At 36.9% G+C, this 12,117-nt stretch overlaps 2 protein-coding genes across 2 annotated transcripts; one reads left to right on the top strand and one right to left on the bottom strand.

Annotated features, from left to right (window-relative positions):
• Nucleotides 1–1,335: 1,335 nt before the first annotated feature.
• On the bottom strand, nt 1,336–2,796 carry LOC109856338 (larval cuticle protein 2). The gene is made up of 3 exons (XM_020431478.1): nt 2,744–2,796; nt 2,269–2,523; nt 1,336–1,807 (listed from the first exon to the last, which is right to left on the bottom strand). Exons 1-3 carry the CDS (start codon nt 2,756–2,758, stop codon nt 1,388–1,390), a joined length of 690 nt encoding a protein of 229 aa, XP_020287067.1. The 5' UTR covers nt 2,759–2,796; the 3' UTR covers nt 1,336–1,387.
• Nucleotides 2,797–7,115: 4,319 nt separating this feature from the next.
• On the top strand, nt 7,116–9,513 carry LOC109856337 (GATA zinc finger domain-containing protein 10-like). Its single transcript, XM_020431477.1, has 3 exons — nt 7,116–7,205; nt 7,602–7,707; nt 7,984–9,513. Exons 1-3 carry the CDS (start codon nt 7,194–7,196, stop codon nt 8,826–8,828), a joined length of 963 nt encoding a protein of 320 aa, XP_020287066.1. The 5' UTR covers nt 7,116–7,193; the 3' UTR covers nt 8,829–9,513.
• The last annotated feature ends 2,604 nt before the right edge of the window (nt 9,514–12,117 follow it).

A 12,117-nucleotide genomic window follows, 5' to 3' on the forward strand; every position in this document is an offset into this window, starting at 1 on the left:
AAAAAAAAACACATTGACGTAAGTTAGACTTTTATAGATAAGACGACGTTTCTTTGAGTTTTTGAATTCGTTTTGTTACGTGAGGAGTGAACGTTCGATGCCACTGCCTCTATATATATAGCAGGCTGTTTTTTTTTTTTTTTTTTTTTTTTAGACTACTTTTATACTGTTGATGTCAACGCGCAGCGCAGCTAATCAGAGTCTGTATATTAATTACTGCCATAATTATGAAACAAAATGTATACTCAATATACCTTTATAAATAAAACACGACCAAAAAATACCACCATTGAGTCTGTTTGCTTCGTCAATTATTATATATTAACGAAATAAATAAATAATAATAATAGAGAAATATTAATCCGCGTATGCGCATGTGGAATTTTAGCGGACGTTGAAGAGAAACGTATGTATGCTTCGAACGACACACCATCCAAGTTGACGTGGAAATATGTATAGCACGCGTTTCTTTCTACCCACCTATAAGATTGCGTGTTGCCAAGTTCCTGTTCAAGATACAGGCGGTTCGCCTTGCCGGAACGCGCCGCGCCCGTGTTACGGCTAACAATAACAACGTCTAGCTCGACTGGCTCGACTTTTAGTTGCATTTTTATTTCTTCACTTTTGTTCGACCCCCCCGTGCTTCCTCGCGCGCGCGCGCGCGCGACGTAATGCGCTCGCATTATCTTTTCCATCTCTTTTTTGTTGTTGATAATCACAGCTTTTCGTGGAATAAAACGCGAGAAACGATGTCTCGTAATATTTCACAACAAATATTCGCGCTCGAATACCTAAATTATATCTTTCCAATTTTAATTGAATAAAACAAACAAAATCAGTGTGTCTTTGTAAAACAAATGTTGGCAATTTATTTTACACAAGTTGATATATTATATTTTTATTTACAAAATCGAAATAAAATATTTGGGACTTTATATAGTTGCGTCACTTCGATCAGAAGAATAGACCAATGTATGTGAGAAAATAAACATATTCCTTTATTAATGTTGCGCAACAAATATGTACATTAAGTGTATCCTACATTTCTTTTAGTATCGTGGGATTCTCGGTTGCAACACACCGTCCAGAACGCGCAAAGGTTACCGAATGAAAGTGCGCTAACCCCATAAAGCACGTAATTGTGCTCGCATTTGTGCAGGAAAATTGCTACGCCAAGGTTTTTACCGGGCGTGTTGCAAACGATAGAAAACTTATTTGAGAATCTCTTGTGCGATTGGTTTTAAATGTTACAAGAACGTTCGCGAAAATCTAAAAATTAGATATAATGATAAAAGACAATATATAACTTTGGAGTATATTTTAAAAACAACAAAAAAATTTTTAATTGCAAATTTATTATTTTTCGTTTTGTTGACTCACATGTTACTTAACTTTTGCTGAACGTGTAGGAGAAACCATCGGGAGTGCGATTGAAGCTGAGCTTTCCCGGCGGGTAAAAATTGCGGGGTGCTGGTGTCGGTATCGCGTTAGGTTGTTGCAACGCAGGTCGTGGCTGATAATACGGTCTTGCAGCAGGCTGCTGCGGAGGTGCGTGCGAGAGCGCATTTAGTTCCGGGGGATGATGATGATAACGCGATTGCGGTCGATACTGGTATTGCGGTTGAGACTGCGGCGGATAAACAGATTGAGGTTCGTATTCCGGTTGATAGCGTCGCGGGTATTGCTGTGCGAGTTGCGGTGCGTAGCTCGGGGGTTGATAATCCGGCGGATTATATCGTGATAGCGGTATGTATTCTGGTTGTGGTGGCGCCTGCGGTGGTGCCGTGGGAATGTGATCTCCGGTCGCCTTTGACACGAGACAAAAATCGATCGTTATGTAATATTTCACATCTATTAAGAATTAAAAAACTGAGTATTTTTTTTTTTATAAATTTTATACAGAGATAACAATATGATTCTAACTGTAGTGGGAAATACATTCATAATTTTTACAAGTTCAGTTTTTCTCTTACAACTAAAATCACTGTATATATATATGTCGCGCAAACTTGTTAAAAAATTGACACGAGACAAAAATCGATCGTTATATAATTTTACATCTATTAAGAATTAAAAAATTGAGTATTTTTTTATAAATTTTATACAGAGATAATATGATTCTAACTATAGTGGGAAACACATTCATAATTTTTACAAGTTCAGTTTTTTTCTTCCAACTAAAATCATTGTATATATATATATATATATATATATGTCGCGCAAACTTATTAAAAAATTTACGTTTCTGACGAAACAATTCTCATTTACCTGAAATCCGTTTTTTCCTGCTGTATACGTTACAGTTCGTCTTTGTCCGGTTGGATCGATATATGAATACGATCCACGTCGATTACCCTCTACGTCGCTCTCTTCTTTAAATTCTACTCCATCTTCTTGAGAATAGGCAGCGCCGAATGTGCCATCACCCGCGAGATATCGAGCGTCACTCAAAATCGCTGCCTGATGCGGCGATCGATAAGGTGCTTGGCAAAAAGCACCAACAATAATACTCCACAAAATAATCTGAGAAAAACAAAAAAATTTTAATATATATATTTTTTCAATTTGATTTTTTTTTATGAATTAAAATATACTTGGATGTTTATACGATATGTAATGTGTAATATTCAATAGTGTATATATATATAACAATATTTTTATCAAATTAAACAATTTGATAAAAATGCAGTCGCAATTTTTGAAACTAGAAACGCGGAGATGGTTACTTGCAAAGAGAACTTACGAATGCGGCGTGCATGATAGAGAAATAATGGAATCGTTAGACAGCGGGAAGCGCAAGAGTAACTCTCGGGAGCTAACGAGAGGGGCGTTTTATACGACGGGTTGGTTCGGGGCAACCGAGGCGAAGAAGGCCTTGATGGCAACTCGCGTGTCATAGACTCGCATCGGTCCATGACACGCCCTGAGAACAATTGCCGCGCACAACCTTATAGTCTTGCACTTTCTCCCGTGATAGCTTAACATTTCTTCTGGAGCAATTCACGAGAACAACATTTGCGTATCTAGTATTGAAAAATTTTTAAGAATCTCAATTTACTATTGTTGTTAATTGTGCGCGCTTTGTAAAACCCGATTACAATATGTTATTTAATTTTGTCTTGTAATGACAAAAAAACCACAAAGTTTTTAAATTGTCAATATAAACAAAAACTTTATATATAAGTCTTCACCGACGTTTATTTTATTCGATTGTCTTCGTTACTCAAATTGGGTCTCCTAATTAAAAAATACAAGCGTGATTTAAAAAAAAGGATTGTTGCAAAATTTTTCAATTTATTTCTGCAACTGCATTAGGTTTTTTTTTAGTTCAGAGGAAATTAGCGGCGCGTTATAGTATATATACACCGAAACTGATTGAAACTGCAGTAGATTATATACCGACGTATCGCGCTGCAGAACTGTTATCGACTTCCAGTGAATTATCGGAAGAATATAAGCAGCGAGGAGATTGTGCGCGAGTTTCAAACATTCTTCGAGGCTGGCGTCGTACGCGTCGATCCTTGAAAACGATTTCGATTCAATCCCCGGGACTCCGCGCATGTGTGTGCACACCACTCATCGTTGGAGGAAAAAATAATTTCCCTTTCATCGGTATAATAGCTATATAAGATCTTCGATTTCCCTTGGCAAATCCGCCAAGTTGTAATCACGGCAAATGAGTTTTGCACTCATTACCTTTATTGCCAAATTGAAATAGCCGGTACAAAACTCCAGGAAAACCATGAGCCGAGTGTACAACATTTGTAATTGCCCCAACGAGCACACAGATATTAATTACCGCGCATACATTACGCTTCCGATTTCCTTAATGATTTCATTTCGTGGCGAAAGCGTGTGCGGCGGATCTCGGCCTCGAAGCTATCAGACATTTTTTTTTCTCTCGACATATTATTTCTACACATCTCGCAATCTCGTGCGTAGAGAGCAAATCGCGCGTACAGCGCGATTATAAAAAAAAAAAAACTTCCCCGCACTGAAGATAAAATATCTCATCGTTTCACTTTTATCGACGACTCTGAAAGAACGTGATTTCTCGCACTCGGATGCGAGTATTAGTCATTCGCCACGTACGAAAGATTCCCCGTCTATCTCTCGTTGCGAGTGTTCATTCAACTCGCTCTCATGCGTGACTCCTCGGTTTGTGGATCTCTCAAACGTCTATAACGCATAAATCAACTTTCCGCGCGAGATCTCCGTTCTGTAGAAATCAAATGTATAAAAGTGAAATAATTTATACGCGGCGATAGAGCCGACAAGCGCGAGTGGATACACATCGAGAGATCGCGTATCGTTCGGGGGATCGTTCGGAAGGAACGGAAGGAAACGCGGCGTTTCTATGTACGCGCGTTTGCGTGCGTGTAGCAACTTTGGTTTCCGCCGTCGTTTCAGACGACGTCGGACGAAGTCTTCGACGTCGATCGGCTTGGGAATAATTGACTTTCTCCGGTCGTTTCCTCCTTTTTTTTGTCAGATCCTTCTTTTTTCTCGTCTTTCTTTACCTTTCGAATCTTATCGCGACTGTGAGCTTTCCTCCGTCTATATATCCTAGCGCTCAGGCCGATGCCCGTTCGGGTCCACGTGTCGCAACACGTTCGCCGTAACTTCGAAAATTGCCGTCAATTTGAGCGCCGAGGAGAGAAAATAAAGGACGAAGACCGCTGCTGGGAACCGCTGCTGCTTTATGAGATTTTTCATAGTTGCATTCACGCCGTTTTCCCGCCCGATATCCCACCCTAATGTCTCCATAATTTTATGCACGTACTCTCAGTATTATTATATTTTCCTTCGGCTACCAATAACAAATTATCGTCGTTTTGAACTGCTTGTTTCCGGGAAGGATTCTTTGGCAATCCGACCGTCGAATAAAAAATGTAATTTCTTAAGAATAAAAAGAACAAAATATACAGAGAAATTTTTTTTATATTAAATTTCTAAAAACATAAATAAAGATTAATATTAAATTAATTATAGTTTTTAATATTAAACTTCTAAAAACATAAATAAAGATTAATGTTAAATTAATTATAATTTTTAATATTAAACTTCTAAAATCATAAATAAAGATTAATATTAAATTAATTATAATTTTTAATATTAAACTTCTAAAAACATAAATAAAGATTAAAATAATAATCTACGTCTTTAATGTGTACACATACATTTAATTAATAAAAATTAAAAAAAAGTTTCATAGACACGTAACAATAAAACAACAGGATATTCTAATTACAAGAATTTAATTAACTTGATACGTCAATGCGTTAAAGGAAGAAAACGCGCGTTCTCGTTTACTCACGAGTACGGTTGCGTTGCATTTGCATCGCGTTTGCAAGTTCGCGAGCGTCATGTGCCGCAATTATCTCGTCATTCGAACGGTTTTCTTTTCGAGCTGCAATAAAATCAGCGCGGTCTGATATTTTGCGAAATTTATAGATCTGAGAGAGCTAAGAAGAAAAGGCTTTTTTTTTTTAGCTTCCGTTTTTTCTTTAGCTCTTAATTTCGTCCGGTTTGACGGAGCGCTATGACTTGCTAATGACGCAGATCGGTATAGTGTTTTAGAGCATTACCGATCGTTTGCACGTCGTAAATTTACTCACATGCAACGCACATAGCGCTTACGACACTACTCCGCTGGAAATGGTCCAGTTCACCTCGACTATCCAGGAAGATCCGCTTTGTTCCGAGCTAAATTCTCGCGCGCGCCAAGAAGTTTTTTTTTTTTTTTATTTTATGTTCAAGTTCCGGTTTAAAAACGCAAATAAAAAGAAATATTTTTTGTGTCATAATTATTTACTCCGACAATTAATTTGCAATAATATCTTTCAAAATATTCAAAATTTTATTTAGTTTTTTATTACTGTATTTTTTTTATAGTTTATTTACTTATCTCTCTTCTTTCTTACTGCCGTGACATCGTACATTCTCGCTTTAATTAAACGACTTAATCGTTATACTGTTCACATAAGAACTATGTATATATGTTTGACGAAAGGCGCTGTTTCTTTTTCTCCTCGATACAATCTCAGGTAATCCCATACTGCGTTATAGATCGCAATGATAATTATTATATGAACATTTGCTGCTGCAGCACTTTCTTTCTCAACGTCGTTATTCCTCATTTGGGACATTTTTAAGTGCACACAGACTCTAACGGCTCGCTTTAGCGTGTGTTGAAACGCGGGATTTAGCTAAAACACACCTCATCTCTCAATGTTTCTTGTTACGCCACATTATAGCCTCGTTAAAATCCTCAGAATCGCATGGAAACCTGAACGGGTTTCACAACAGTTCCTGAAACCTGAAAAAATCGTTTCGAGGAACATGTAGCCGTCAATGTAACGCAACCCTCGATTTCGATCTTCTCTGTTTTAAAAATTCATTCCTTTTGTACAATACGCGCTATACTCAACATACATTCGCAATCTGATAAAGAAAAGAGATTCAGTCTTTAAACGTGTAAACATTTTTTTTCAGTTGCATTATCTTAAATTATTTTTTTTTTTACATAAAAACTAGAAATTATCAAACAATATAAAATGCAGCGATATAGCTTTCCGACGTAAATTAATAAAAAATATTTTTTCAATATTTTGTCGCAAATAAAAAGAAAAAAAAAGTTTGTTTGTAAGTCTTTTTAAATTATTGTCATTTTCTATGAGTTTTTAACTTTTAATTATTTTTGTAGATTTATATTGAAAAAGGCCTAATTCGAAGGCCGAAAACGTTATATTGTTTTAATTTACTCAAATAAAGTTACACATTACTTACACATCATCAGCAGTGTTTTTGCTTCAAACATAGTCATTGTCAATGACTTAACATTATTTAATTTTTTAAAGAAAAAAATTTCGCAAGGAATGGTTTCTGGAAAATACTTTGATTTCAGAGCGATTTTAAAAACATGATATTACGCACGGAGAGACACGTTTCTTTGCGAATGAGTGATAATATATCCTCGAGGGATGGAAGTGGAAGGGGGGCTTCTCCGCCAAGGAGTTTTACCTGAAGCGGAATTGCTCTAAAAGTAGGTAGCCACCGACCCGCGTACCCGCGCCGCCAATTACGAGACGGGGCGACGACGACTATATAGAAGAGCCACGCCGACTCCGCCGGCTGATTTCTGCGAGTAAACTCAACGCGACCATCTGTGCACATCTCTTTCTCTCCACATCATGAAACTGGCAGTGAGTGCTTCAAGGATTTAAATTAATTTGTTTGCATTATTGTTAAACATAGCAATCACAATTTGTTTGTTGTGCATTAAGAAAAAGTTTTTACTTTAAGTGACGATGTGTAATTGTTAAGGGTGGATTGTGTGTTCGTCAGCTTTTCGAATTATCGGCTGGGATCATTGGTGATCACGATTATTTCGATACGAACACGAGTCTTGAAGAATTGATTTTGACAGAGTTAATCAAGTTTTGATATTCAATTATTTTTTTTTTTGATGTAAATGAGAATTTTCGGATATTTTAATTTTTGTTTGTGGTACACAATTATTTTACAACACTTGTTAAAGTTACAAATTGTATTTATTTTACAACACCTGCTAAAGTCACAAAAATCGTAAATTTTTGCAGATCCTTTTTATTGCGGTGGCGTCGACCGCGTGGGCGCAGACGCAGAAAAATGTCGAAAGGCCCATTCGCGCGCCGCAGAGACAAATCAAGTACAGCGAACTTGACGGTAAGAGACCAATGTGTTTTTCTTATTCTCTTTCCTATTTTTTTTTTTAACATACTTTGTGAGAACCTTGGCCTCAATTTATCGCAATTAACATTTACTTTGTTGCTGTCTCAAGTCACGCGATAGTCTCGATTTTCACATCTCCAACGGAACAATCGCTTTGTAATCGCCATCTGAGGTCGGCGTTGCATAAATCAACTGATAAATCAACAACAAGCGCTATTATAATCCCGATGGCGGTGACAGAGCTTTTTTTTTTTCTCGCTTTGTTTGCAGGCTCGAAGGTCAACTGGCGATACGTCGCGCCCCAAACTCAATGGCGATCGCAACGTGCCGAAGGCGGCTCGTCTCTTCGTCTTCGACAAACTCAGCAGGAGGCACCGCAGCAGCATCGCACTCCGGCGCCACAACCCCAACAACAACAGGTCCAGCAGCTCCAGCCGATCTCGCCTCAACAATTCTACAGGCCGTACTCATCGGTGCCGACTCACATTAAACAGCTAATTGAGACGACCTACCAGTCACAGGCACCCTACGTCGATCCCTCGTCTTTCCTCTATAATACAAACTATGTGGCGCCGGAACAATACCAGCAACAACAGCAACCGGCTCAAGCCGCTTCTGAACTTCCTTATTCCGCTTACCTGCGTCCTTCCGAAAGATATCAGTCAATCGATCCTCAGGCAGCTCAATCCGCATACAACGAATACAACGAGAGAAGAGTCGAACGTCAAGACAGAATTCTGTACAGGGATAACTATGAGCAACAACAGCAACAACAGCAACAACAGGAACAACAACAGCAACAACAGCAACAACAACCGATTTATCAGATCGCAAGATCGCCTCTAGCAGCCGTACCCGAACCTCCGGCACCAGTTTTGTATCTGGACAAGAATATGCCTTCGGAGATCAAGCAACTGTTGCAGTATCAGGCGCAGATACCGTATGACGTTACCGCAAATCGCATTCAGTACACGCCAAAGAACGTCTTTATTCCACAACCGCTGTCCGACGACGTCAAGGGACCTTATTATTATCGCAGCAAAGTTTACTACGCAAACGACAATGTTGAGCCGAAATATTCGCAAGACAAGCCGGTCGAGGAGGATCGTCAATGATCCAAAACAATTTTTTTTATTGTGAAATCTTCGATTTACGATCGGTTAATAATTTTTATTAATTTAAACGCGATAAATTTTCTTCGAAAGAAGAAACAACTCTGGTTAGCTCTGGAATTTCGAGTTGAAATCCATTTCTATATATTCGCGGAAATGTCTTTCAGCGACTCATCGAGAGTTTTTTTTTGTTTAATTAAAACCGCGCATTTAAATTATTGCATCGCTTGTTGATTACTTTAGTAATGTAACGACTCGCACTACCGTGTATTCGACTAGCAACTTTGTTACAATGTTTTTCTTATTGACAAGCGGAAACAGATAAACGACATTTTATTACCAACACAATGATTAGAACAAACTTAGTGTTAGAAATATAGTCTAATAATGTAGAATATAGTTTGTTAGAAAGAAAGTTTGCGCGATAGAAGAAGAAAATGAATAGAATGAAAAATCGATCTACAACAAGTATTTAAAGCAAAATTAATGAACACTTATGTTTAAGAACACCAATCGTTTCTTCCTGGTTGATTTCTTTTTTCGATCGAGTGTTTTCTTTATTTTATACGTACTTATGAAACTATATATTCGACGATGTGGTTGCAACGTAATGGAATGTTTATTTTGACAGCGCAAAGAAATAGAATTTTTTTTGTACGAAATAAATAAATCACTTCCGCTTCTGGCATCACGAAAGTCATTCACCCCCGGTCCCTGCGCAATCTTCGCTTTTATTTATTTCAGCTCGCGAAATGACTGACGGCGGCACACCTTCCGCCTCGTAAAAAGCTGAGCTCAGAAACGCGAAAAGTCCGACAAAAAAAGCAGTCGGAGCCGTTAGAATTTACACCTTTCAGGAAGTTCGCGCGTGATTTGCTTAATTACACTTATGAGAATGGTTACTTTGCTCCCACAATATATTGGAGCAAATAGAAAGTGTTCGGGAGACAGTTTTTAGCTTTCTATAGCGAATAAAGATATCCGATCTCCTCTCTCGTGATGTTAGAAAGTCATATTCCGTCCCAAGGATAGATCATGATTTAATGTTTAACAAGAAGAGCACGCTCGAGACATATAAAGTTTATATACGAAGTAGAAAGTAAATTGTCACGACACACGACACACATCGCAAGAAGTTTCTTATCGGACACGCGGAGTGTTTTTATAAATTACTGCAAAAAATGTATATTATGAATATCTGACAAGAGAAGAGAAAAAAATATCAAATACATGACAGATTTGTAACACGTGAGTATCTTATTGGAAGAAATTTATGCGATTTTGATTGGAACGCTTCTTATCAGTCGCATATTAATAATGCGTAACGTAAAAACTTGTAGCGCTTTAATTACATTAAAAATGTAATCAAGTGGATTTCGTGCACCGAAAAAATTGTATTCTTGTTTTGAAGATATCCCACTTACTTTAAGTATATTTTATACTAAAAATAGGCGCCAAGAAGAGTTTCTTATTTTAAGAGGAAAATCTTCTAAATAGTAATATCGATAAAGAATATATACTGATTAGAATATAAAAAGCTTCTATAAAAAAACATATATATCTCACTATCGAAAAAGACTATATTCTTAAATTAAGAATATATTCTTAAATAAAGAATATATTCTTAATTTCAGAAGAATATCATCTAAAATCTTTAAGAAGATTTTTTAACTATAAAATCTTCTACTTATAAGAATATAATTTTTTCGGTGTGGTTATCGATACGTAACGAGAACACGTGCGCGTAACGCATCCGAAAAAAAAGTGTGTATTGTTTTTGAAATTTTACGTAAAGGAAACACCCAGCATTTCTCCGGAAACACGCGGACTTATAATCCACTTTCGTGGCCTTCACGCTTCGCGTATCGATGCACCCGTCGAAGCGTAAAATGTAGAATTGTGTGAACGTAGTCACGTTTTTTTTTTTTTTTTTTCACAAACTGCAACTTTCATTTTTATTTTTTATCTGCGTGCTTGTAAAAAAAGTAAGTATAAATAAAAAACATACACAAAATTTATTTATTTTTCAGTTTTCTTTTTCGTGCCTGTTACACTTTATGTTTAAGTGGAAAAAATTATTTTATTTTTTCTTAATCGCACATATCACATATTTGCGAATATCTTTATCTCTTTGTTTGTTCTTTAAATGCAGTTACCTACGAAATATATCTAAACGGTTTCTAAAGCTTATGCGTTTTCTTAGCGAATTATCCTATAAATACTGTGTACGTTTCACATTCGATGTTTATTGTTTCTTATATCAAATTGTGTCGTAGGAATTGTTTTCATATCGTCAATGCACAAGTCTCAAGATAATTTATGAATTCATAGGAGATCGGCGATCTCTGTCTTCGATGTAATGCGACACGGTGTAACTTTCTACTATGAAAATGACGTAACGACATTTCCACTTGTATGTGAGTAAGAGCAACTCTTTGCAGTCGAATAATTGAATAGAAGAGAAGCACGCTCTTTCTCTCTCATGACTGCGTATCTAAAGTAAAAATCTAGAATAATTAACAATAAAATCTGATTGATTTAACAATACGGAGAATTTCAGAGCTCTATTTATCAAAGAGTGGAAACGTGTAATTCTGAAGATCCGAAGCATTGAGAATAATAGATATAAGTTTACAATATATCTTTTGATGAAAAATCACATATGTTACATCGAGAAATAATTTCTCTTACTTCTTTAATTACTTTATGTAATTACTCGTCTGATGGACGTACAATGCAATAAAAAAAAAAAAAAAACGAATTTCCCACATTTCTGAGTTGAGAGATTCGTATTTTTCTTCGTGTGGTTTCGTAATATCTTTAATATTTAAATTTTAGCAAGCAATGGAGTATAACACGCGCCTTTACGTAACTCAACGAGACAATAATTGAATTCAATCTCGGCAATTAATTGCGGATGCGCGCAAGTTTTCGCACCGTAACCTTTGAATGGCAACTGCCTGGGAAACTCTTGACGTCGTGTGTTGCATTCCATCGCGCAGGTACAGTACGACCGTTTTCCACCGATGCACGCTCCGAGACTTTTCACGATTGTAATGCATCGCGCAGAAGATGAATGTCTCAAGCCTTTCCTTCGCGCGTATTGCGCGAAGAAAGCTTGACAAGCCTGACCAAGCGAAACTTTGTGAGCTGCATTTGTAAGCGAGCGCGCTCTTTGCATAAACTAAAAGTTTTATAAGTAAAGTGATTTAGACTTTTTATTTTGTATACTAAAAGTTAAAAAAAAAAAAGAAAAATATTGTCAAGAATATTACACCGAAAAAATTATATT

The sequence above is a fragment of the Pseudomyrmex gracilis genome, unplaced genomic scaffold, assembly GCF_002006095.1.
Source record: "Pseudomyrmex gracilis isolate BER0280 unplaced genomic scaffold, ASM200609v1 scaffold_115, whole genome shotgun sequence".
In the NCBI taxonomy this organism is placed as follows: Eukaryota; Metazoa; Arthropoda; class Insecta; order Hymenoptera; family Formicidae; genus Pseudomyrmex; species Pseudomyrmex gracilis.

What these genes read in the sequence shown, in the direction of transcription:
- LOC109856338 (XM_020431478.1), bottom strand. An exon ending in CAGGAAAAAACGGATTTCAG is followed by an intron (nt 1,808 to 2,268) that starts GTAAATGAGAAT and finishes CTCGTGTCAAAG; the next exon opens with GCGACCGGAGATCACATTCC.
- LOC109856337 (XM_020431477.1), top strand. An exon ending in CAAGTACAGCGAACTTGACG is followed by an intron (nt 7,708 to 7,983) that starts GTAAGAGACCAA and finishes CTTTGTTTGCAG; the next exon opens with GCTCGAAGGTCAACTGGCGA.